At 29.2% G+C, this 22,475-nt stretch overlaps 3 protein-coding genes across 12 annotated transcripts; 1 reads left to right on the top strand and 2 right to left on the bottom strand.

The window, feature by feature from the left end:
* Nucleotides 1-2,598: 2,598 nt before the first annotated feature.
* Nucleotides 2,599-4,962, bottom strand: LOC137832798 (cationic peroxidase 2). The gene is made up of 3 exons (XM_068641142.2): nt 4,409-4,962; nt 3,754-3,916; nt 2,599-3,070 (listed from the first exon to the last, which is right to left on the bottom strand). Exons 1-3 carry the CDS (start codon nt 4,814-4,816, stop codon nt 2,676-2,678), a joined length of 966 nt encoding a protein of 321 aa, XP_068497243.1. The 5' UTR covers nt 4,817-4,962; the 3' UTR covers nt 2,599-2,675.
* Nucleotides 4,963-9,824: 4,862 nt separating this feature from the next.
* On the top strand, nt 9,825-12,296 carry LOC137833587 (putative inactive receptor kinase At2g26730). The gene is made up of 2 exons (XM_068641928.2): nt 9,825-10,474; nt 11,434-12,296. Exons 1-2 carry the CDS (start codon nt 9,949-9,951, stop codon nt 12,096-12,098), a joined length of 1,191 nt encoding a protein of 396 aa, XP_068498029.2. The 5' UTR covers nt 9,825-9,948; the 3' UTR covers nt 12,099-12,296.
* Nucleotides 12,297-13,465: 1,169 nt separating this feature from the next.
* On the bottom strand, nt 13,466-20,937 carry LOC137832803 (dentin sialophosphoprotein-like protein). Of its 10 annotated transcripts, none has more exons than XR_016521799.1 (9): nt 20,686-20,796; nt 20,518-20,550; nt 19,342-19,439; nt 17,361-17,896; nt 16,895-17,246; nt 15,332-16,021; nt 14,221-14,366; nt 13,861-14,006; nt 13,466-13,781 (listed from the first exon to the last, which is right to left on the bottom strand). XR_016521799.1 is itself a non-coding variant. In XM_068641152.1 (9 exons), exons 3-9 carry the CDS (start codon nt 19,348-19,350, stop codon nt 13,668-13,670), a joined length of 1,983 nt encoding a protein of 660 aa, XP_068497253.1. In that variant the 5' UTR covers nt 19,351-19,439; nt 20,518-20,550; nt 20,686-20,818; the 3' UTR covers nt 13,466-13,667. The 10 variants fall into 10 exon arrangements, 5 of the variants coding, with proteins under 5 accessions (XP_068497253.1, XP_090160173.1, XP_068497251.1 ...); XR_016521801.1 differs by having other exon boundaries at nt 19,353-19,439; XM_068641152.1 differs by having other exon boundaries at nt 13,861-13,996; nt 20,686-20,818.
* Between the last annotated feature and the right edge of the window lie 1,538 nt (nt 20,938-22,475).

Below are 22,475 nucleotides of genomic sequence, written 5' to 3'. Positions count from 1 at the left end.
TATATATATATATATATATATATATACGTAAAAAAAATCAAAGACCCTAATAATACTCACCGACAACATTCCCCAACAAAATCACCTAAATAGTAATACACTTCATTTTATAAAATATCTTTGCTGAATGCATGATACTTGTCCAGCTGATATTACAATTTTCTTTTTTTAACAGCATTATTTTTTTTATAACATCTAAAACGAAATTGGTTAGAAGGGAGATTTGCTTGTTGAGTAATATTTATAGTATATGTGAGGAGAAAGAGGAAACTACGTCTCATCTCTTTTACACGTGTAGATTTTTCTGACTTGTGTGATTTAATGCTACGAGTGGATGAGATTGACATCGCCGAATCATTAGGAGTAAAAAAAAACAATTTTTTTTTTATTTTAAGATGAGAGGCGTAAATGAAAGTGTTATGTGTGGATAGCAGTTGTAGGTGAACTTAGGAAACATCGAAATAAGATGATCTTTAAATGCAGCAGGATAGACCATATAGGAATTTTCACAATGGCACAGCTAAAGACATGATCATGGATAATGATCATATTCTAATTCTGCCTGGTGTCTTGAACTACTGATTTGTATGAGATCGATCCAAAATAATTAAGTGGTTTTTGTTTATGATTAGAGGGGTTTGAATACATTTTTTAATGGTGTATATGTACATATGAATGTCACATGTACACCTAAGAAGATTAAATAACATTTTGTATAAGAAATAAAATATTCCTCAAATACCTCTTATTTATTTATTGATTGAATGCTTGTATTTGTTTTTCTAAATAAATAAATCATAACTAATTTACATGTATATTAATAAAAAATATATACGAAGGACATGATGTTGTATTGTGTTCAATTTTGAGTTTTTATTAACATGAAATGGAGTCCAAGGAAAATAACATACATATATTACTTCATTGCATGATGGATAAATTATACTACATGTGAGAAAAACACAACTCGAAAAGATCACGAGCTTGTCAGGAACCAAAAATTATTAAGTCATATTCAACTACCAATTAGTACATATTCAAATTTTATAATTATAACATTATTAATTATATATTAATAATGATAAACTATGTCTACTTTATAGTTTACGTTTTGGGCCTGTTTTGTTTGTTGGGCCTCTTTGCTGATTGGCCCACTTTTTCTTTATAAGCTTTATATTATTTAGTTTTGTAATAAGAAGCTTTAATCTACGAATAAACCAATTATATTCTTCTGTTCTTGAGTTCTCTTCTATGCATTTTCTTTCGATTACTAGGCTGATTTGGTCAAATCCATCTATCAAATCGGATTTTCAAAACCATAATGATAATAATTAAGTAATTATAACATATAACAAATTTATTGAATCTTGATTACAATAAAGTTGAATTAATTGAGATTTAAATTATTTAAATTTTGAAAACTTTACTGTCAAAATAACTATACGTATTTATAATTGAAAAGGTTGGATGTGTATAATTTTATATTTTTAAAATTAACGACTATATAATTTTTTAATATTATTTTTACAAAGTTATATATATATATATATATATATATATTATGATTTTTTAATAAAGAAGACACACTTCATCTTTTAATTGGATAATTTTATCATTTAATAAATAAAAATAATTTATTTAATAAAATAAATAATTATTATATTATTATGGATGTGTATTCGCTAGTATATATTATTATGATAATAATAATTACTATTATAAATAGTTGTTTTAATTTTCAATTTCATCACTATCATTCAACTAGTAGCAAAGAATTTATTGTGCATAAATTTCTTTGTGGCCTTAAATGATTGATGGTTAAGGCAACCGCCTAGCAATGTAAGGGGCTCCATTCCATAATTTCAAATAGTAGTATAATAGTTTAATTTCAAGCTTTTTACAAATGAATAAAAAAAAATGAAAGTTAATTAATTATTTTTAAAAAATCACATTTAACATATAAGATTTCTTTTTTGTGTTGTTTAACTTATTCATGCATGCAGCATTTGTTTATGCATTTAACTTTTTAACACTAAATACTTTTTTTTTTAATTTAGATATGTCTGTCAGTAAGAATTATATTGGTTCCTCATACATTATAAGAAAATCATTCAATAAAAATTAATTTTAAAGATAAAAAATAATTAATTACTATATTAATAAAATTAAATACTATTTTAAAGATTAAAAAATTATTAGTATCTAAATTAATTTTTATTATTCATAAATAGTTTTTAAATTAGTATCTAATTAACTACCTAAGTTTTAACTAAATTTTTTTTATCTAATTAGATATCAATTTAAAAATTATTTATCAATAATAAAAACTAATTTAGATATCAATAATTTTTTTAGACTCTAAAATAACATCTAATTTAATCAATATAAAAATTAATAATTTTTTATTTTTAAAATTAATTTTTATTTAATAATTTTTTAGTGATAATTGATATAGGAAAACAAGTGCGTAAATTGATCAACTCCTAAGGAAAGGAATTTGTAAATTGGAGTTCCATTGTGTTTAAACAAAAATCAAACACCCACAGTGATTGGAATTTGGTATTAAATATATGTTTGAATTTTGCAACATATTGGAGATATTTATAAAGTAGGTTTTATTGCAATATTTTTATTGATTTATCCAGTGATAAACAGAGGAAAGTAGACGATAATAATTAGTTTACGGCAGAACATTTGTTGCGAATTTCACCCTCATCACCCTGTTTGACACCAATGTTGCTCATCTTAACCATGGACTTGCCGAATTGGTAGTTGAAGGGAGCTGTGGCTATGTATTTCTGAACAAAGGAGCTTGTGGAAGGATCAGTCCAAAGCACTTGATCAGAACGGAGGATTCCACGGCCTCTCTTCAGGTTAGCCAAGTATGAAGTATCGAATTTGAATTGGCTATTAGTGTCTAATGCCACTCTCTTCCTTGGTTGGTTTTGTGGGCAAATTTCTCTCAGAAATGGAACAAATGAAGGGTCGATGGAAGGATCAGTGGTGCCATTAGGGTTGTATATTCTGTCTGCGAAAAATTGGCAAGCGGTTGTGCCTATTGTATGTCCACCTACGTTTTCACAAATATAAGATGATAAGAATATTAATAATGAAGATGGTAGGTCGGACCGATGATTATGTTCTGTACTGCGGTAAAAGAAGTGTTTGTGTTGTATGTTTATCGGTTTGGTGTTGTATCTTAATGGTGTTTGAATTGTGGCAAAAGGATTTGAGTGGTTACTTCTGTGACTTTTTTGGGAGGTTGTTTTGTGTATGTTGTAAGTTATAACTGGCTTACGTTCTCTTCTTCTCATAAGGGTCTGTTTGTCGTTGTTATTACTTGGGTTTTTGGTACAACTCAGTCTGTCAGAAAGTTATGGTTTAGTTGTTGGATGGTGTGTCTTGTATTGGTTGTTGAGTTTGTTGGGTAAGGTCCTTCGGCTCGATGACAAAGACCTTGTTTTGTTGTTGGATGCATGTCTTTATTTGAGGGTGTGACTTCTTTGATGAGATGAGACAACTGTATCTGATGGGTTTCTATATCTTGGTTTGAGTTTTTAGATATGTAGTACAATGTTTGTCGAATTCTTAATTAGTAGGATTTTAGGATCTTGTAATTTGGAGTTTTGTATAAGGATTGAGACATCCCTGAAATTTTTTTTTATTTTATTTATTCTTTGCTGATAAAAAAATATAAAACATAAAGCCCCAAGAATAATTGTAAAAGTAATGAAGTTAATGAGTGAAAAGTACCAGCAAGAACGACGAGGTCTATGGTGTTGAGACCTTTATCATTAAACTTCTTCTTCTGCACTGTCACGTTATCATTAGGACCAGGCAAACTTAGGGTTTCGCTTCCGATTGAAACCCTTCCATCTTTGCGCCCTGTAGGCACTTTCCAACTTTTTCCACCACTCTGCAAATCAAACCAATACATTTTTTTTTATCGATAAATAAAAATCTTATTAACAAAATTTACATTCACTTATAAATATTGAAATATATTAATGTCTGTCACCTCCAACAAATCACCAATCAAATATACAAAACTTAAGAGAAATATATATTTTAAAATTAAACATAATATAACATAACTAAATCTTATAATTTTTTTATCAATCAAAATTAAATATAATAAAATATAATATTTAAGAGATATTCTAATTTATATATATAAAAAAAATAAGTTTAAAAGTTATTCCTTCCCTCCATCTTTATATGAAATAGATTGAATATAGTAAGTCCCTCGTGTCCATAGATTTATCTAATACATGTATAATAACAAAATCTTTCATTTTTTTTTTATAAAATATATTTATATACATAAATTTTTATTATTAATTTATATAATTCATAAGTAAACATTAAGTAATTATAAAAAAGAGAATTTATTTAATTTAGTTTTTACCAGAACAACAGAATCACGGGCAGCAAGAGTAAGGATATCAGCACAGGACACAAGACCAGGGCAGAGAGCCTCCAGTTTTTCCTTTGCATCATCAATAACCTCGTATCCTCTGAGATTAACGTTTGGCGGTGCTGTTCTCTCAGTATCAGAGCCAGCAATGAGAACAGAAGCATCACAACCTCGTACAAAGCAATCATGGAAGTGCATCCTAAGTATCCCAGCAGCCAAAGTAGGGTCAGACCTAACGTGGGACTCAACTGTGGACGTAACAATGGATTCAGCACCTGGACATGTTCTGGAATAGAACCCTACTCGCGTCCCATGCCCATGCACTGTGTTCATAAAAGCCACACCAAGCAACACAAACTTCAGAACCATCTCTTTCTTCCACAAATTACCACCCTCCATTTTTCCTCAAGCAAGGAAAAACCACTTTATAAATTATAAATGATTCAACTCTTATATAAGTAGAAAAGAACTTCGAAGTAGTAGTGTATATAGAATAGAGTTATATATCAAGTGAAAGTTTGAGTAAGAAAAGATTGTGTTTGGTTGAGAGTGTGAAGAGTTTATGCATGTATTTATAGTGATTTCGTGTGTCTTTGGAGTCATTAGGAGAATGAGTAAGCAAAGCCAAGTAATACATATATTAATTGCCATCATGCCCTACAAATTGAACAAGTCTCAGTTGCATGGTTAAGAATAGGCAAACCTTTGAGGTAGACATTGATTAAACAATTATATGTAATTTGTATTCAAATGTTAAAGATATGTTTATTTCTAATTTTTTAATTTACATAATTTCAAATAAAATGTTGTTTTAATATACTAATTGGTTGTTTTTAGAAAAAAAATTATCAGCAAATAATAAATAAAATTATTTGAAACATTTCAAGATGTTTCAATCCTATTACAAATAGAAGATCCAACAAAAATGTCTAGAACCAAACTTACAAGATCCAAAAGAATTACATATTCTTATATTTTTTTAAATAAAAGCTCTCTTATATCCCAAAACTAATTTCATCAGAAAAGTTATTCTCCTAAATCCTACTCCATTGATAACTTTATATGAAGAATCAACTACTAAGAAGTCTTATTTCAAATATAATTAGTTGTTTCACAACTTTATATAAAACATATGTATTCCATAATACAAACAAAAATAAAAACTAATATATATATATATAATACTATCATATTAAGATCATAAATATGTTTAAACTCCTAAATAAATCTTCTCAAATAACAATTTCACCATATATGGACAACACCTTCGCCATATGACTCGAACTATACCAAGTATATATGAGGTCAAATAGATAAGGAGTTTTTGGATTAGGATTATATATAAATTGAAAAAAAAGAAGTGAATTATTTATAAATAAAATTTAAATAAGATAAGTAAATAAAACTATTTAAATTAAATTAAGTATAAATAGAATTTAAATAAAATATTAAAACACTTTTAAAGTTTGATATATTTTAAAATATTTCAGTTCAGTTTATATATTTCATCTGAGTAATACTAGTGTTATTCTCCTAACAAGACCATGAGTCTTCTTAATTTTTTTGCCTGCATAAAAAGTGAAAATAATTCCCTGGAAAGGAGACCTGGTCTAGCATATGGAAAAGTTATTACATAATAAATTTAGGATTAATTATTATAATATTCAGACCAATTTTAATAAAAGTACCTCTCACAAAAAGAAAACAAAGAGTTAATTACTTTAAAAAATAATTGTTTCATTTTTTTTCTTCTACAAGTATTTATGAAAATATCGTCCAAACTTACTTGTATAGAAAAGTAAACATGTTTTCTTTCCATGACATTTGATCCATCTTCATATTATATTAATTTTTTTATTAATAAAAAAATAAATAAATGTAAATCATTAGTCGCCATACCTTTAATAAAAACAAAATACCTGAAAACACCTAAAGTCCATAAAAACCAACTAACAACTAACACATTTATTAGTATATTAGTATTAGTCTTTTTAAATTAAAAAATAAATGTAACTGGTATTACTTTTATAATAAATATGTTTTTAATATAAAATTATATATAATAAATTATTTATGTAACAATACAAATGTGTTTTCAACTATTTATGGTTGAGAAGAAAAAAAGAAGATTAGGAGAGATTGGTGTTATCTCTTTGGCACATGAATTAATGCTATCATCAAAAACCAACATGCAATTCACAAATTCCTTCAGATCAGTTCTTCCCATTTCATAGAAATCTGGTTTTACTTATTTTAGATAAATTTTAATATTATATTTTAAAATAATTATAATTTAAATTTAGACTATAAGAAAATTATTAAATAAAAACAAATTTCAAATACTAAAAATAATTAGTTATCATATAAATTAAATTAAAAAATATTTATCAATAATAAAAATATTTTAAATATTAATAATTATTTTTTAAATAATATAATAATTATTTATTTATTATTTTAAAAATTGGTTTGATTTTTATTTAATAATTTTTATGTGTGTTAATTATCAAATTTTGACACTTCATTTACGTAATAACATGATGACAATTATGTCTCATTTTAAATATAGATTATTAAGTTTTGATATTCTTATAAACTGTCGTAATTAATCATACAACCAATCTAACAGTATTAGGTCAAGTCAGTTAGTTGCCAAATAATCTATCATCTTTTGGTCTACTCGATCCTATTTTAGGTCACCAGAATAATTTGATTCATTTTAAAAAATTAAAAAAATACATGAAAAATTTAAAATAAAATCTAAAAAATTAAGTCATCTTAATAAATTAATTATAATTTTATATATAAATAATAATATATGTATATGTAGATGTTATAATAATGCTATTTTTATATTTTTTAAAATAATAATTATTTTATAAAATAAATATTTCATATGAGTTATAATTTAGAGAGTTTACTAAATAGATTAAAAAATAATTTAATTTAAGTAATGAATTATTTTATTTGTGTAGTCTTTTCCAGATATGAAAATCAAATTTATTTTAACAGTCGTATTTGACACGGAGATGTTATTTGACTGGTTAAAATAGCATTTTGCTTTAAGAAATCTAAGTAGTTGTTCTCAAATAAGCAATTTATTACCAATATCTTCTTTTTCACATTAAGTTTCTTGGATAATAAAAACATTGATTAAAAGAAAAAAATTAATGAAAATAATCACTAAAATTTATACATGAATCAACACATAAAATTCTCTTAAATTTTAATTTTAAGTTATAAAGAAGTTAATTTATTTTTTAAATTACTTTGTTCTAGAAATTATTTTGAAAAAAAAACAATACGAAAAAGAAAATTATAAAAAATTAAATCAGTCTTCTTATGCATAATTTAATTTATAAAAAAATTCTCTTCTAATTTAAAAAACAATAATTTATTTATAAATTAATTTTAACTAGTAAACAATATTTTAATTTATTTAGTTTAGAAGTCCTTCCAAAGTGGTTGGTCCAACCAGAGTATTTCTCAGTAATGGGTAGTGAAGAAAAGCAAACCACACTTTTTAATTAAAACAGATAAATGATGAGTGGATAAGCCCTTATATATATTCTTACATACATGCACACAATGTCATTCATAATAGAGAGATATTTATGCCACAAAACTACTTAAAAAATCTAAACCAGAATAAAAATTATAACATTACCTATTTAATGATGAACTCACTTTTTTCATTGAGAGATAATATATGGGTGACAGATGTTTATTTTAAATATTCATATTTAAATTAAATATTATTTATTTTAAATATATATATATATAAAATTAAATTTTATAATATTATTTAGGTTGGATGTTTAGTATGTATTTCTGATCAATGTGTTAAATTAAATAGAAATAATGGTTTGAATATAGATTAAAATGTTATCAAAATAAAAAACTTTGCATTTAAATTCAATTGAAAAAGCTTGTTTACGACTTTTAGACCGAAAAAAGTAAGAAAAATAAATAAATAAGCTTATTCATAAATTAAAAAAAAACTTATATACAAACTAACTTTTCATATAATTTTTTAAAATTTTATTTTTAAGTTCTCCATAAACTAATTTTAACTCACAAAAAGTGTCTTTAAATTTTTCTTCTTTGATTTTCTAAGAGGTTTTATGAGAAAGTCTGTACTAAAATATCATAACTTCTTAACCAAAGCATTTGTCTGTATAACATAGAATTTATTATTAATAATTATATATTATTTAAATACTTCATCCATATTTTACTCTATGAGTAAAAATATTACATTTTGATATTCTTTTAAATAAATTGATTGATATCTTCTGTTTTTAATGAAATATTAATATTGATTTGTATGTTTACTGTCATTTTAATCTTAAATAAAGATCATTTCATTTAAATATTTTTTAAAAATATTTAGACAATAGAATTATGAATTTCTACTTACAGAAAAGTTTTTTTTTTTTTTTAATTTTCTTCAATTCATATACTATACTAGCAACAGCATCCAATGTTATAGAGTTTGACTTATACATTTTTTAAGGGTAATGGTATTTTACACCAATTTTCATTTGATAACTAAAATAATTCATTTCAATAAAATTATTAAATAAAATCTAATTTAAAAATCAAAATAATTAATTACTATTTAATTAAATTAAAGACCATTTTATAAACTACAAAAATTATTGGTATTTAGAGTAATTTCTATTATTAATAAAAATTTATAAAATCATTTCTAAATTAGTATCTAAATTAACCATCAAAATTTAAGTCACTTACTACTTTATATTTTAAATTAATCTTTATTAATTTTTTAGAGACTAATTTAGAATATAAAATATTAATAACTAAAACTTAAGTAGCTAATTTAGAAATATTTTAATTTTTTATTAATAATATAAAGCAGTTTAGATATGAATAATTTTAGTCTCTAATCTAGTAAATATAGTGAATAATTATTTTTTATGTTTAAATTTAATTTCTATTTAATAATTTTTTGTAATAATTATTATTTTATTATAATATACTATTTTATTCTAAAATAAAATTCATAAAACTGTGATTAGTAATACAATTTTAAAATTAATTCATTTCAACCAAATATTATTTCTCCTGTTATAATGTGGTGCATTTTGTTAAGATATTAATTTGGGTAGTAATGTATATAAGGTTGTCAACTATGACACTTTGGTAGTAATTAGTGACAGCATGACAATATTGGTAGTAATTAGTGACAGCATGACAATATTGGCCGTCCTGAGTTTGTGAGTTACAAGAAGAAAAGCATTTTTTGAAGGCCATGCTCACATGCAACATTCCAATTCACTTGATACCTCCAAGGTCATCATCATAAACATCACAACAATTTTAGTATTCTCAGCAGAATATAAGTATCATTAGATACCCTTCTTGTTATTGTCTGCACTGCAACTAGGAATTGTTTAGCTCCTCATTGGAGAGATGGTTTCATCTCCTAAAATCCTCACACCATAGCTGCAACATTTCAATCTCAATAAGCTTCACATCTCCACCTCCACTCTCGTACACCTCCATTAATGAATATTTCATTCATCATCAATGTGGTTCTTCTACTTGCCATTATATTGATCTTGCTGCTTTACTATAACACATCCACAAAGCTCAATAAAATAGCAAAGGGGCAGATTCCATCTGCCATAGAAAAAGAGGATGACGTGGAGATCAGTGTTGACAAGAAGAAGATAGAGATAGGAGAGGGGACAATGATTATGACAGTGGAAGAGAGAAAGGAACTGATATTCTTTAGTGATAAGCCAAAGTTTCAAATGGGTGAACTTCTTAGAGCTTCTGCTGAGGCACTAGGTCATGGGATATTGGGAAACAGTTACAAGGCTATGCTCAATAGTGGAACTACCATTGTGGTTAAACGGCTAAGGGACTTGAAGCCATTCACTAAGGAGGAATTTGCCAAGATATTAAATGCCATTGCTGATATGAAGCACCCCAATTTGTTGCCCTTGCTTGCTTACTACCACTCTAGAGATGAGAAACTCATGCTTTACTCCTATGCAGCCAATGGAAATCTTTTCACCCGACTTCATGGTGATTTACATCAACTTTCTCCATTTTTTTTAGTTTGTCATTGTCTACATTAGGCTCACACACTTCTTATACTATGTGTTTGTCTGACACGCATATTGGACATGATACTCGTACAACACGTATCGATGAACATATATCGGTGAAATATCAAATTCAAAAAGTATTTGTTAAATTTTTGACAATTTTAACATAATTCTAATAGAATTTTAAAAACAGAAATACATTAATTTTTTATAAATTCAATTTTTTATAAATTTTTATTATGATTATAAACATAAGGAATAAATCTTTTTAATCAGTTATAAAAAATATCTGTCTGCTCTAAAAAAAATCTCGAACATACTTGTAAACATAAATTTTTATTGTGAATTTATAAATTCATGATTATATAATATATAGATTCATCTCACCTATCTACATTTAGAAATTATAGTATCCAGGGTTACTAATCATAAAAAAACTATGTAAAACTATATTTGCATCTTTATACATCTTGTGTGACACACGTATTGGACACGACATTCGTAGACACTCATACAACACATATCGATGAACATATATTGGTAAAGTATCAAATTCAAAAAGTATTTGTTGAATTTTTGACAATTTTAACATGATTCTAACACGATTTTTTATAAAAAAAAACATTAATTTTTTTAAAAATTCAATTTTTTTTATAAATTTTTATTATGATTATAAATATAAGAAATAAATTTTTTTGAATCAGTCATAAAAGATATCTTTCTTCTGTTAAAAAAAAATCTTAAACATATTTATAAACATAAATATTAATTTATAAATTATATAATATATAAATTTGTGTGAAGTGTTACACATTTTAAAAATTATATATATTTTTATGTTAATATCTTATCACTATCACATTAATCATAAAAAAACTATATAAAACTATATTTGCATCTTTATACATCTTGTGTCCTCAAAACCTGACATTTCAGATAGAGATGGAAACCGGGCTCCGTTCAGTTGGAACTCGAGATTGTCGGTTGCAAGAGGAGTGGCTCGAGCATTGGTGTACCTGCACCTCAACCACAAGTTCCAAAACATTGTTCCACACGGCAACTTGCGGTCTTCAAACGTACTATTCGATGAAAACGATGCGGTTCTTGTTTCTGACTTCGGTCTTGCCTCCTTGATAGCACAACCAATCGCAGCTCAGCACATGGTTGTTTACAAATCACCTGAATATGGGTACGCAAGAAAGGTGACAATGCAATCCGATGTGTGGAGCTATGGTTCACTTTTGATAGAGCTTCTAACGGGCAAAGTATCTATCAACTCAGCTCCACAGGGAACGAATGGGGTGGATCTATGCAGTTGGGTTCACAGAGCTGTGAGGGAAGAATGGACGGCTGAGATCTTCGACAAAGAAATCTCTGGCCAGAAGAGGGCACTTCCTGGGATGCTGAGGCTGTTGCAGATTGCAATGCGTTGCATTGAGAGGTTCCCTGAGAAGCGTCCTGAGATGAGAGAGGTGATGAGAGAAGTGGAGAAAATACAGGCCCCAGTGATCTCTGAAGATGATGATGATGTGTCTGGAGATAGGTCTCTAACTGATGACTCCCTTTCAACCAGTACCTCTATGATTGGAGATGAAAGATAGATTACCAGAACTTGTTCACTCTTACTCTTTCTTTTAACATCAAGGTACAGCATTCATCCATAATAAGTTACACATCATTATGCATCTTTCTTTCTCTCTCAAAATAATAAACTGTTAAACACACTTATCTCTTGTCATTTACTAGACAGCAAATTGCATTTATTTGGTGTAATGAATCTCATGTATATTCCTCTTCTCTTTTTCTTTTCTACTTTATGTTATGTTAGGAGATCCACCACTAAAGATTAGATATTTCATTCTTATTTTAAAAGTGACTTTTATAAAGTTAAATTAAACTTAAAATTCATTTAAAATCTACGAAAGTTGGACTTCTTAACACAGTGTATCATTGCTGAAACACAGAACACCTTGTAGTAGAGACATTTATCAGATGGGAAAAGGTAGGTTTATAAAAAAATTGATTTTTATTGTTTCTGACACATGTTAGGGAATTTGATCACGCTAGACTTAAAATGAGTAACTATAAACATGTTTTGAGCTAGAGCCGAATAATTGGGTTGAAGCACCTTTGTGAATGTTCCCCAAGGTGAAGTTTTTCTCTGTTTCTCATTTGGAGGCTCTAATGTTGCTGTTTTCTCCACTGAGACGTGCAAACGTCATATTCCCATCAACATGTGAGCAAAAGGGGAGCATAAATAAAGTCATCTACCCCCTTTCTGGTTAAAATAAATTATTGCCTCTGAAAAAAATCAAAATAAATATTTTGAATATTTCTTAATATTTATAAAATACCAAGGCAATACTTATAATATATACTGGTGGAAAGATAAGAACAATAATCCCTGATTTTTATCATGGTATTTTATTTTGTTGATTTAAAACTTATTGTTATATTTTTTTATCATCTTACATGTGTATATTAATTTTATACCAAGTTAGAAAAAAAAAAAGATCTGCAAGAAGATAGAATATGGAAGTTATAAGAAAAGAATGAGAGCGCTTTCGTAGTTATTTGAACAAGTTATTAGACAAAAAAAAAAGAATAAAATAATATTAAATAGATAAAAGTAAAATTTGAATTTAAATTGGTTGATCGAGTTTATAAGTTGCAACCCAATTAAAATTGTAATTAAAAGTTGGCACTAGGGGGTCCAATAATTGGTAATCTGGAAACAAAGAACAGAATCACAAATAATATAAAAGGCACAAGAACCTTAAATAAGTACCTTTAAAAAAAAGTCAAAAGTTACTATTGAAGGTCTTCGGTTCCACCTCTGGTCTCTAATTTTATCATTACCACTTGAAAAAGGTCAGAGAAGTGACACCAGTTTCAGATTAATTTGATGAGTTAATGAGCTGCGCGATAATGGTGACATTTCGGATGAAAATAATTGGGAGCGTGGCACTGCTCTAAATCATAGTATATGCTACCTTATGACGACGATTAGCACAAATTTACATCAGTATTATGGCATTCGATGCAAAAATGAATTACAAATTAACGGAGGGATCCGAGTAAGCCCGAAATAATTATACATCCTCATACGACGATGATTGGAAAAGTAAGAGATTTTGCACAACGAAACGTGCCAAATGCTGGTTTCACCTTCATTTGGTGTTGTTACCCACTGAAAACTTATTCTCCAATCCGGCTGAAGAATCTTCTTGACAGACTTGTTTCTCAGTCTTTACTGGCAGATTGATCGCTGATGCATGATGCATCTGTCAATTAAACTAGAAAATCAGAATTGGACCAAACAGTAACTTTCTACTAAAATGCCAAAAATTCATGAAAGCATACCGTGGCACCGGATTTGAAAGGTAAAGTTTCGTTAGGAAGCAACATTGATGGATCTGAGGGCCTGTGAAACAGTAAGTGTGCTACAGACCGATCCATGGGATTTGTGTTAGTTTCCATATCCATTAATCCGGTACACCTGAATGAAGCTATGTGTTATCCAAAACATTAATTCATAAACATGGTATTTTGAGATATATCCACAAAATATTATGTGAGTATATGAATAAATTAATAGAATAATACATCTTCGGAAACACTGCAAAGGCAAGATACGGAGCATACAAAACTACTAACATTCTAAATCATGCTATACCTTGTAGTCAAGAAAAATATAATCTGAAGCGAAAAAGTGAGCAATACCTGCTTGCATCCTGCACCATCATTGTTTTGCATGCTCCATTGTCTCCAATGCAACCATTAGCATTTGAATCATTATGTCTTTGCTCAGCACTCTTAGCCAAGCGGTATAGACTGTCCCTTATGCACAGTTTGGTTTTAATATCCAACTGCAATCAAGCAAATTATAGGTGTGAATGTGATAGACAATTGTAATCAATGAAGTGAAAATTTTCAGTAACGAGACACATGCAGGTAAACCTTAGCATCATCACAGCTACAAATCTTTAGTTCTTCATTGCCTCAAATTCTTGAATTTTACACTAAAAATAATAAATTTGATATTCCTTTCTGCTGCTTAAACCCTGAGTATTATTTTTTTCCATTCCTTTCACTGAATGGGAACAACTACAACAGCCAAGGAAATCTTGCTCTGCTACCAAACCTTTCCACCTTCATTCATATCAAGAAGACAATTTTTTTACTGAGGCTGACACCCTACTCTATGCAAACACTTTGGGTACATCCAAATCATTGCTGCTATCATTCTTCCAACATCCCTTTCATATATTTTCCAAAATCAATAAGGAAGTGTGTAAATCACTATGAAAATGGTAATTATTATTAAACATTACGTCTTAAGTTTTTTTTTTCAAAGATCTGTATGCAATGCCCAATATTCAACCGTGCCAAACTGTCATCAAACCTCCCCTGAGAGCTCTAGTTATTAGGGGGATGCAAGATAAGGACTTCATATATCTAATAAACCGATCCAATACCCCTAAGAGAAACTACTTCATGATGTATATGTAATAGAATGTTTTAAAAACGTGGATGGCAATGCCAAAGTTAACCGTTGACTAGACTTGAAAAAGTACTTCACCCCAGAAAAGAAATCTGCCAGGGAGGATGAAAAAACTCTTCTTGATTTGCACATAAAACATTACCAACTGATAAGCTATAAACTTACATGCTTTTTCTCTTACTATGCATAAGTGGTCAAAATCAAAGCTAACCCATTTCAATACATGTCTAGAGTTCAATGTTGAGAAGATAAATATAATATACTCCTTCCTCTCAAGATAACAAAAATACAAAGAACAAACAGGATCAAACTTGAACAAGATTCAGATACCTGATCCATGATCTGTTGCAGGTGGCAAAACACAGTTGCTTCAAGTGAGGTTTGGTCCAGAACAGAGCCCATGGATGAGCTTTCCTGCACTGCTGAAGAATCTATTTCTGGTGAAAAACCTAAGCTAACTCCCTGGACTTCACTATGACCTTCATTTTCATTTTCAAACTGATGACCTACTTGCTGAGCTGAACCTGGACTATGAAGTGGTATTTGATTTGCCGTATTATCATTTTTGAAACTACTACTTAACGGAGGTCCATCAGAGCATTGGTATGACTTTTCTCTGTTTTCAAATGTTTTCAAGGCAGCAGCCTCCAAAGAATGACCATGAGAGCTTTCCATGTTTGACGCGTATGATGATTCTTTAACAGAAGGAGACAGATGTCCATCATGCTCAGATCTTGATCCAGACAAAGTTGGAAAGAGGGAAGTGAGATTTGGAGCATGACTATAGTCTGGGAGTCTTGTAGGAATTTGTGTCTGTATACAGCCTAAAGAATCAGAATCTATGCTCAGCTTATGTTTCTGGATGCTATCAAGAGATGTAACTACACTGGAAGATGTTCCAAAGGGCTGCTTTGTATCTGCATATTGCTCTGGAGGTGCGTAAGGATGAACAGAACCTCCATTTTCTAGGTACCCATTTTTTCGCCTTCCCACTGATGGCTTTGGCAGCTTCCTGTGTGGCTGTAAAACAAAAATTATAGGTGATGTACTAATTAGGAGTCAACTTAGTTCAGTTTAAGGGCTCACCCTAATAAAATGGATTCAGAGTAGTTCAGTTTGCTATTAAACTTACATTCTAAACCAAGTAAATCCAACAAATTACCCTTAAAAAGTGAAATGAAAGAATTGATCTTGACTTTTTGAGTATAACATAAAGGACTCGAGCCCAATCTTTTATCAGTAAAGAAAAAGTAGTTTAACGTGAAAAAACATTATCTATATCAAACAGAGTTATTTACTAGACTTCTCTTAATGCACACTCGTTAGTGGATACCTTCTAATCAAGATAAAAAATTATAAGTTGAGAATACACCATAAAATTATCTATGAAAAGCATATACTAAAATTATTTAATGTTCTATTACTTCAACGTCTTAAGAGTTTTAGGAATCAATACTGACAACATTTTGCTTGATTTCATAAATTACAAAACTTTTTTTTATGAGCGAATATATGATTATATTCAGAAATCAACTGAATCTGTCTAAAATATATGTATTCCAACATTATTATCCTTGAAATATCAAAACATAATCAGTTCTGCGGCAGCTCAGGACAGACTTGTATTGCGATATACAATAATTTAATTTAATGCCATTAATAATTTTTACCAGGTCAAAGGCATGTGTCAAAACTTACTATGTCACAAACCTTTGAGAAGACCACTATGAGAGTTTGTTTAAATAATCCTCACTCCCTCGCCCCCCACTTCCCATATTTAGGTAAAAGAATTCACATCACATTTTTTTACACCATGATTAAAAAGTTGGGAATTTGGAACCTATATTAGAAGGTAGAGAAAATATAATGAAATAAAATGAATGGGTAACCAACCTTTTCTTTGGGTAGCAAGTCAACTTTAATACCAGATTTCATATCTGACTCATTCTCACTGAACATCGATAATGGAACAGGGACACCATCATCAATAACCTCCATTTGAGAACTGTTTTTTTCATCAACAGGAGATGATCTTTCATCGGAGTCATTTGAAAGACCTACCATATTTTTCTTAGAGTCCATTTTATAATCTGATATACTTTTCAACGGACTCATTTCTGCATATGAAAACTTAAAGTCAGACTTCAATGCATCATCAGAACCTTCAGCACCATGAGAAGATGAAAGCCAGCAGAAGTCCTCTTCATTGTTCAGACTTCCAGTTCCAAACGTTAAATCACAACTTCTGAAATTTAAAAAGTCATATTTAGATTCTATAACATGATTGCAATGAATTGAATAGCATTTCAAAACAAAGGAAAAGATGAGGAAATTTCTGCCAAGTAGGAGAATTTCTTACAACATCCTGTCAACATCTTCAAAGTCTCCTATATCCAGCCACCCATCATTATCAAGAAAACTGAGTTCATTGTCAGCTTGGGATATTTGATTGATTGGATATTGACATACACTGTCATTTTCAACCACACACTTATCTCCCAAGATAGTATCGTCTTCACAAAGATCGCATCCACCAGAATCTAAATTGCTGCTCTTGAAGCAGTGATTGGACATGCCTGTGTCATTTAACGTTGGCCTTTTGGCTTCTTTACTTGAGTCACCAACACGAGAAGAAAACACAGCTTCAGGTGTATGAGACCACGAATCCTTTTCTAGCATTTTCTCTTTCTGAGTTATATTTTCTAAGTACAATTTCTCCTTATCCTGGGTACCATAGATATTAGTGTAATCCCTACTTCTGATACCATGTAATTCGTGAAGTGAATCCTTACAGATATCTCCCTGTATTGTTAACTGTTTATTATGCTTGTCACCAGCATGGGGTATTGTATGGTCATCACATTCACCAAATCCATCCCACACATTATCTTCAAGCTGTAACACAAAGACACAATATAAGAAATTATTCAAATAACTAGGCATCACATATTGAAACAAATAGATAACAAGAATGAGACATATAAATTTGTCAAAGCACATAAATAGAAGTACAACCCCCACCACTCTGTTGGAATCAGCAGGAAAGAGGAAACAAGATACAACACATAATTTTTTTAATTATTCATAAACAGGATCATTTTAACCTGCAAGTAGAGTTCTGGAATAAATTTTGATAAAAAAAATCCACATTACTAAACAAGAACCTTGTCATCAAAGATTCAAACTGATATTCAACTAAGCCTAACTCAAGCCTGATACTGGGCTATGCAAATAAGGAAAAAAGTGGTGCTGAGTTAGGCCAAGAGTAGAAGGAATGTCGTACACACTTGGGATTCAAATTTACCATTAACCAGTACTGTGCACTTCAAATTAACTGTACCAATCAATATCTAGCTTTTCAAGGGTAGCACTTCAGAAACATATCAATAATTACCAAGCCAGATCTTCTTATCTAGCTGTTTTGAGATTAGATTGCACAACAGCCTGCTAATAATATTATGATACAGACCAAAAGTTCATTTCCATGTAAAGTGATATTCAATCAGAAATAACAGTACTACTTCAATGAAAACATCTAATGAAGTCCAAATAGTGATATAATCAATAACATTACAGAGTGGATCACATTATACAAGTAACATACGAACATTCTTCAGTTATCACATACATATGCCACTGAGCATTAGCTATAGTACAGCATACTAGTCATATTTCCTCCAGCTCACAACAAACTGTTCAATATTGAGTGCATAGCCTTAGAATGATGTATAAAGAAATGAAACTATTGGGAACATGGCCAAAGACGTGACATCACTGAGCGACCAATGACAGGAACTTAACTTATTTTAATCAGTGTGACACAATGAGAAGAAAAACAGTATCTAATTATGCTGAAAAGTCTTTAACCTATATGATTATCTCAATAAAGATTGTAAAAGGAGGCAATCTTTTGGTTAATGCAGAAAAAGGCACTCAAGCTCAGTGAAGACAAGTCAGCATACATTGCACGACCATCATGGTAAATTATTTTAGTTAGTAGAGAAGTGAAGTTAGTTTCTATCTTATAATGTGAAATTAAGAAAGAAACGCTGTTTAATGATTAGAGACAGATCCAAAACATCTTAACAAGTTAGCAATAAATGCTTCCTTGCTTAAACTTGATTGACAACTATATTCAATAGGTAACTCAAGAAAACATATGGGACATTGATGTCTTATAAGGAAAGGAATTAGGGCCAGCTATATATTCTGCATAATGTAAAGATTGGAAATTGAACTAGAGAAAAATAATACAAGTCATTGTGCTGTATCGGTATAGTATGGCACAAGAATATTATACTTCAAATACTGGAGTTGAATGTAACTATAACAGTCTATACCTCGTACATACATATGCTTGATATTCCGCTGAGACTTTTTATCCACCATTAACGATACATTCAACTGGTTGGTCCAATATCATGCTACTTAATTATATCTGCCATCAAAGTCCAAAGGTGGCTTTTCAATTACAGAATATGCCAAACAAAAAACATAGCTTAAACTTCTTAAATCATAAGTTCAAAAAATCACTGAAACAACATCAGTGCCAATCAGGGCTTGTACATCCATCGAGCTTAAAAATTATGAATAGAGATTGCCATTAATACCTACAGGCTACAGCATCCAACAGTGAATTCTTAATGTTAGGCTAACACTCAAGCTACAGCATTGTGAGTGAGTATTAACTAGGCCTGCTTGCTAGTACTTGTATCACCACCACCACAACACAGACAGCATATGAGCACCTATTTCTATCCATTACAAATTGCCAATAGCAATCCCCTTATCTGTGTTTACTACAAGTATGATAAAACAAAATTTGGAAATTTTGAATATAAAAGTAATTTGTCAACAAAATTGTATTTTGTTCAGAAAATACATAGCTGGCATTACAGCTCACACTAGGTCTCAAAATTATAAAACGGGATCCAAATGGTTCCTGCTTCAAGTTTTATCGGCTTGACAAAACCTTAACCAGGGCACTTAGACAAAAAAACTCGTGAGCTAAGGACATTCTTTAGTGTTATACAATCATTATCTCCTATGATGAACTTTCGCTATACCAGAATCTCATTCCGTGAAGTCCCTGATGCCAACTTGTCAATCAGCCACTGTTGTTCTCTTCCTAACTTCAAAATTCATACAATTTCATTTTATTTAGCAACTTACTACAAATCTAGACAGTCAACTATACCAGAAATCCAGAATAAATCAGTTTACAAAAAACAAAACTAGCTAGTGAGACCCCAAAATTTGAATATCCAGAAAACCGAAATATCATTTTCACCATTTCCTTACTTGGCAAACATTGCCCCAACCGAATTGTAAAGTCATACTAAAATTTAAAAAAAAAACGCCAAACTACCAAACTTAAAATTAAAACTAAAAATCACAGAAATTAGAAGGCATGCGCAGGTGACAACAAAAAACTAATAATAACTATAATATCAATAAGAAATCATAAATCAAGACAAAATAGAGTTTAATTCACATCCTATGACTAGAAAGTAAACCTTTGAGGAGGAGAAGAGAAGCGTGGAGAAATTCTGTTGAGGAGTTATTTCCTTTTGAGGGTTAGTTTTGGTATTGATGAGAGTAAAACACTACAGCATGCAAAGACGAGAAAGGAAAGGGGAAAAGGTTAGCAAAAGGAGAAATCAGCATGAGGAATTGAAACGGACCTGAAGATGAAGATTGTTGAGAAATCGCAGAAATTGGGGAAGACGAAGAGAAAGAAAACAGAGAGAGAGAGAGAAAGGAAAACGTTGGTGCTCTGTTCACCTCACGAGTGGGGATTCCTTTCGAGACCCTTCTTTACTATCCAACTTGAATTTTGCCCATAATTTTGTTCGCTAAAAATAATATTATTTTTAATTAATTAATGTGACCAAAAGGTATCACGGAAAGACTGACACGTGTATTGAGATTGATATGAAATAAGGTTCGTGGATGGGAGGTGGGTGCTTAAGATCCGATCAGTTACTGCATTTCTATTGGTCCACGGTGACTTCAGCTTCCGCTACCTTGCACGTGTTCTCACTCTCCTTGGCACGTGCCCCATCATCGCCACTTGTCTTTCTTTTTTTTCTTCACTTTCAAACTTTCTCCCTACACATATAAATATGCATATTTGGAGGGATCAAAGCTCAAATTAATAAATATGTAAAAATATTCTCCTTTTAATTTTGTTAAATAAATATGTAGACAATTGTTATTATAAACACTAGCCAATACACCTTCACATTTTACATGTGTATTTGTAGTTTTATTATATTAAAATAATACAGTTTTAAGAAATATATTTAAAAATATTAAAATAATAACTAAGTATATATATATATATATATATAAATAGTGTTGCAAATTTTTGTAATAATTATTTTTTGGAGTATAAATTATTTAATTATTTTAAAGAAAAAAAAATATTTAGAGTTTAGGATTTAGATAAAAAAACTATTTAATTTATATTATATATTAAACTTTTTACAGCATTTAGTGCAAATATTCGTTGTCATTTAACTATCTAGTTAAATATGTTTTTTTTATTTTACGTTAATCTGTTTTTTTTTTCTAGTCCAAAATTTAAATTTCATACATATATGTAATAAATAAATTATTGAAATAAGTCTTAGTTTTATTTACATGATACATGTTACAATATTATAATACAATTCATATTAAAAAAAGTTCTTTGTTGTGCAAAAATAATCACTAATAAGAATTTATTGTAATAATTTTTTGACTAGAAATATTCATACTAAAAAAATTCAATTTCACCTATAAGACACGAAAAACATATTTAATCATATTTTATCATAATTTTTTTTTATCTTTTTTAGATATTCTCGTTGTCCAAACAATTTAAATAAATAAATATAACTTTTTTTAAATATTTTGAGTTTAATTTACTAAAACTTAGCCAACAACTCCTCTGTTTCCAAATTTTCAAATTAACTTCTTATATTTTTATAGTTGTATTTTAAAAAGTAAGTAAAAAAGCACAGTAACTTATGATAAATAGAATTGTTTTTCCTATTAAAAAGAAAATTAATTATGTCCTCCTTAAATAAGTAAATAAACCACATATCCTCAACTAATTCCAAAATGTTGAGATATTTTTAAGGTGATGATTACATTTTCCCTCCATACAACAAAAAATCTATAACTTTTTAAACAAGTAATAAGCTGTTAGTATCATATTTTGTTCATACTACAAACAAACAAATACGATTATCCCAAAACTATTGGTCATGTTTTCCTTCATTATCCTTTCTCTAAAAGCATTTGAAATTGGATTCAAGGCCTTTTCAATAAAAATAAAAACACCAACATGAATTTCATTCGAAAAAATATTTATTATATGTTCTCATACTGATATAAGAATATCAGTGAAGATTTTGACAACTATCACCTTTATTATTTTGGCAATTTGACATTGTGGGTGTGGGACAGTTTCATAAACTCAACCCCT

Source organism: Phaseolus vulgaris, chromosome 6 (genome assembly GCF_051622355.1).
Source record: "Phaseolus vulgaris cultivar YP4 chromosome 6, ASM5162235v1, whole genome shotgun sequence".
In the NCBI taxonomy this organism is placed as follows: Eukaryota; Viridiplantae; Streptophyta; class Magnoliopsida; order Fabales; family Fabaceae; genus Phaseolus; species Phaseolus vulgaris.
This window is presented reverse-complemented; position numbering and strand designations above follow the sequence as displayed.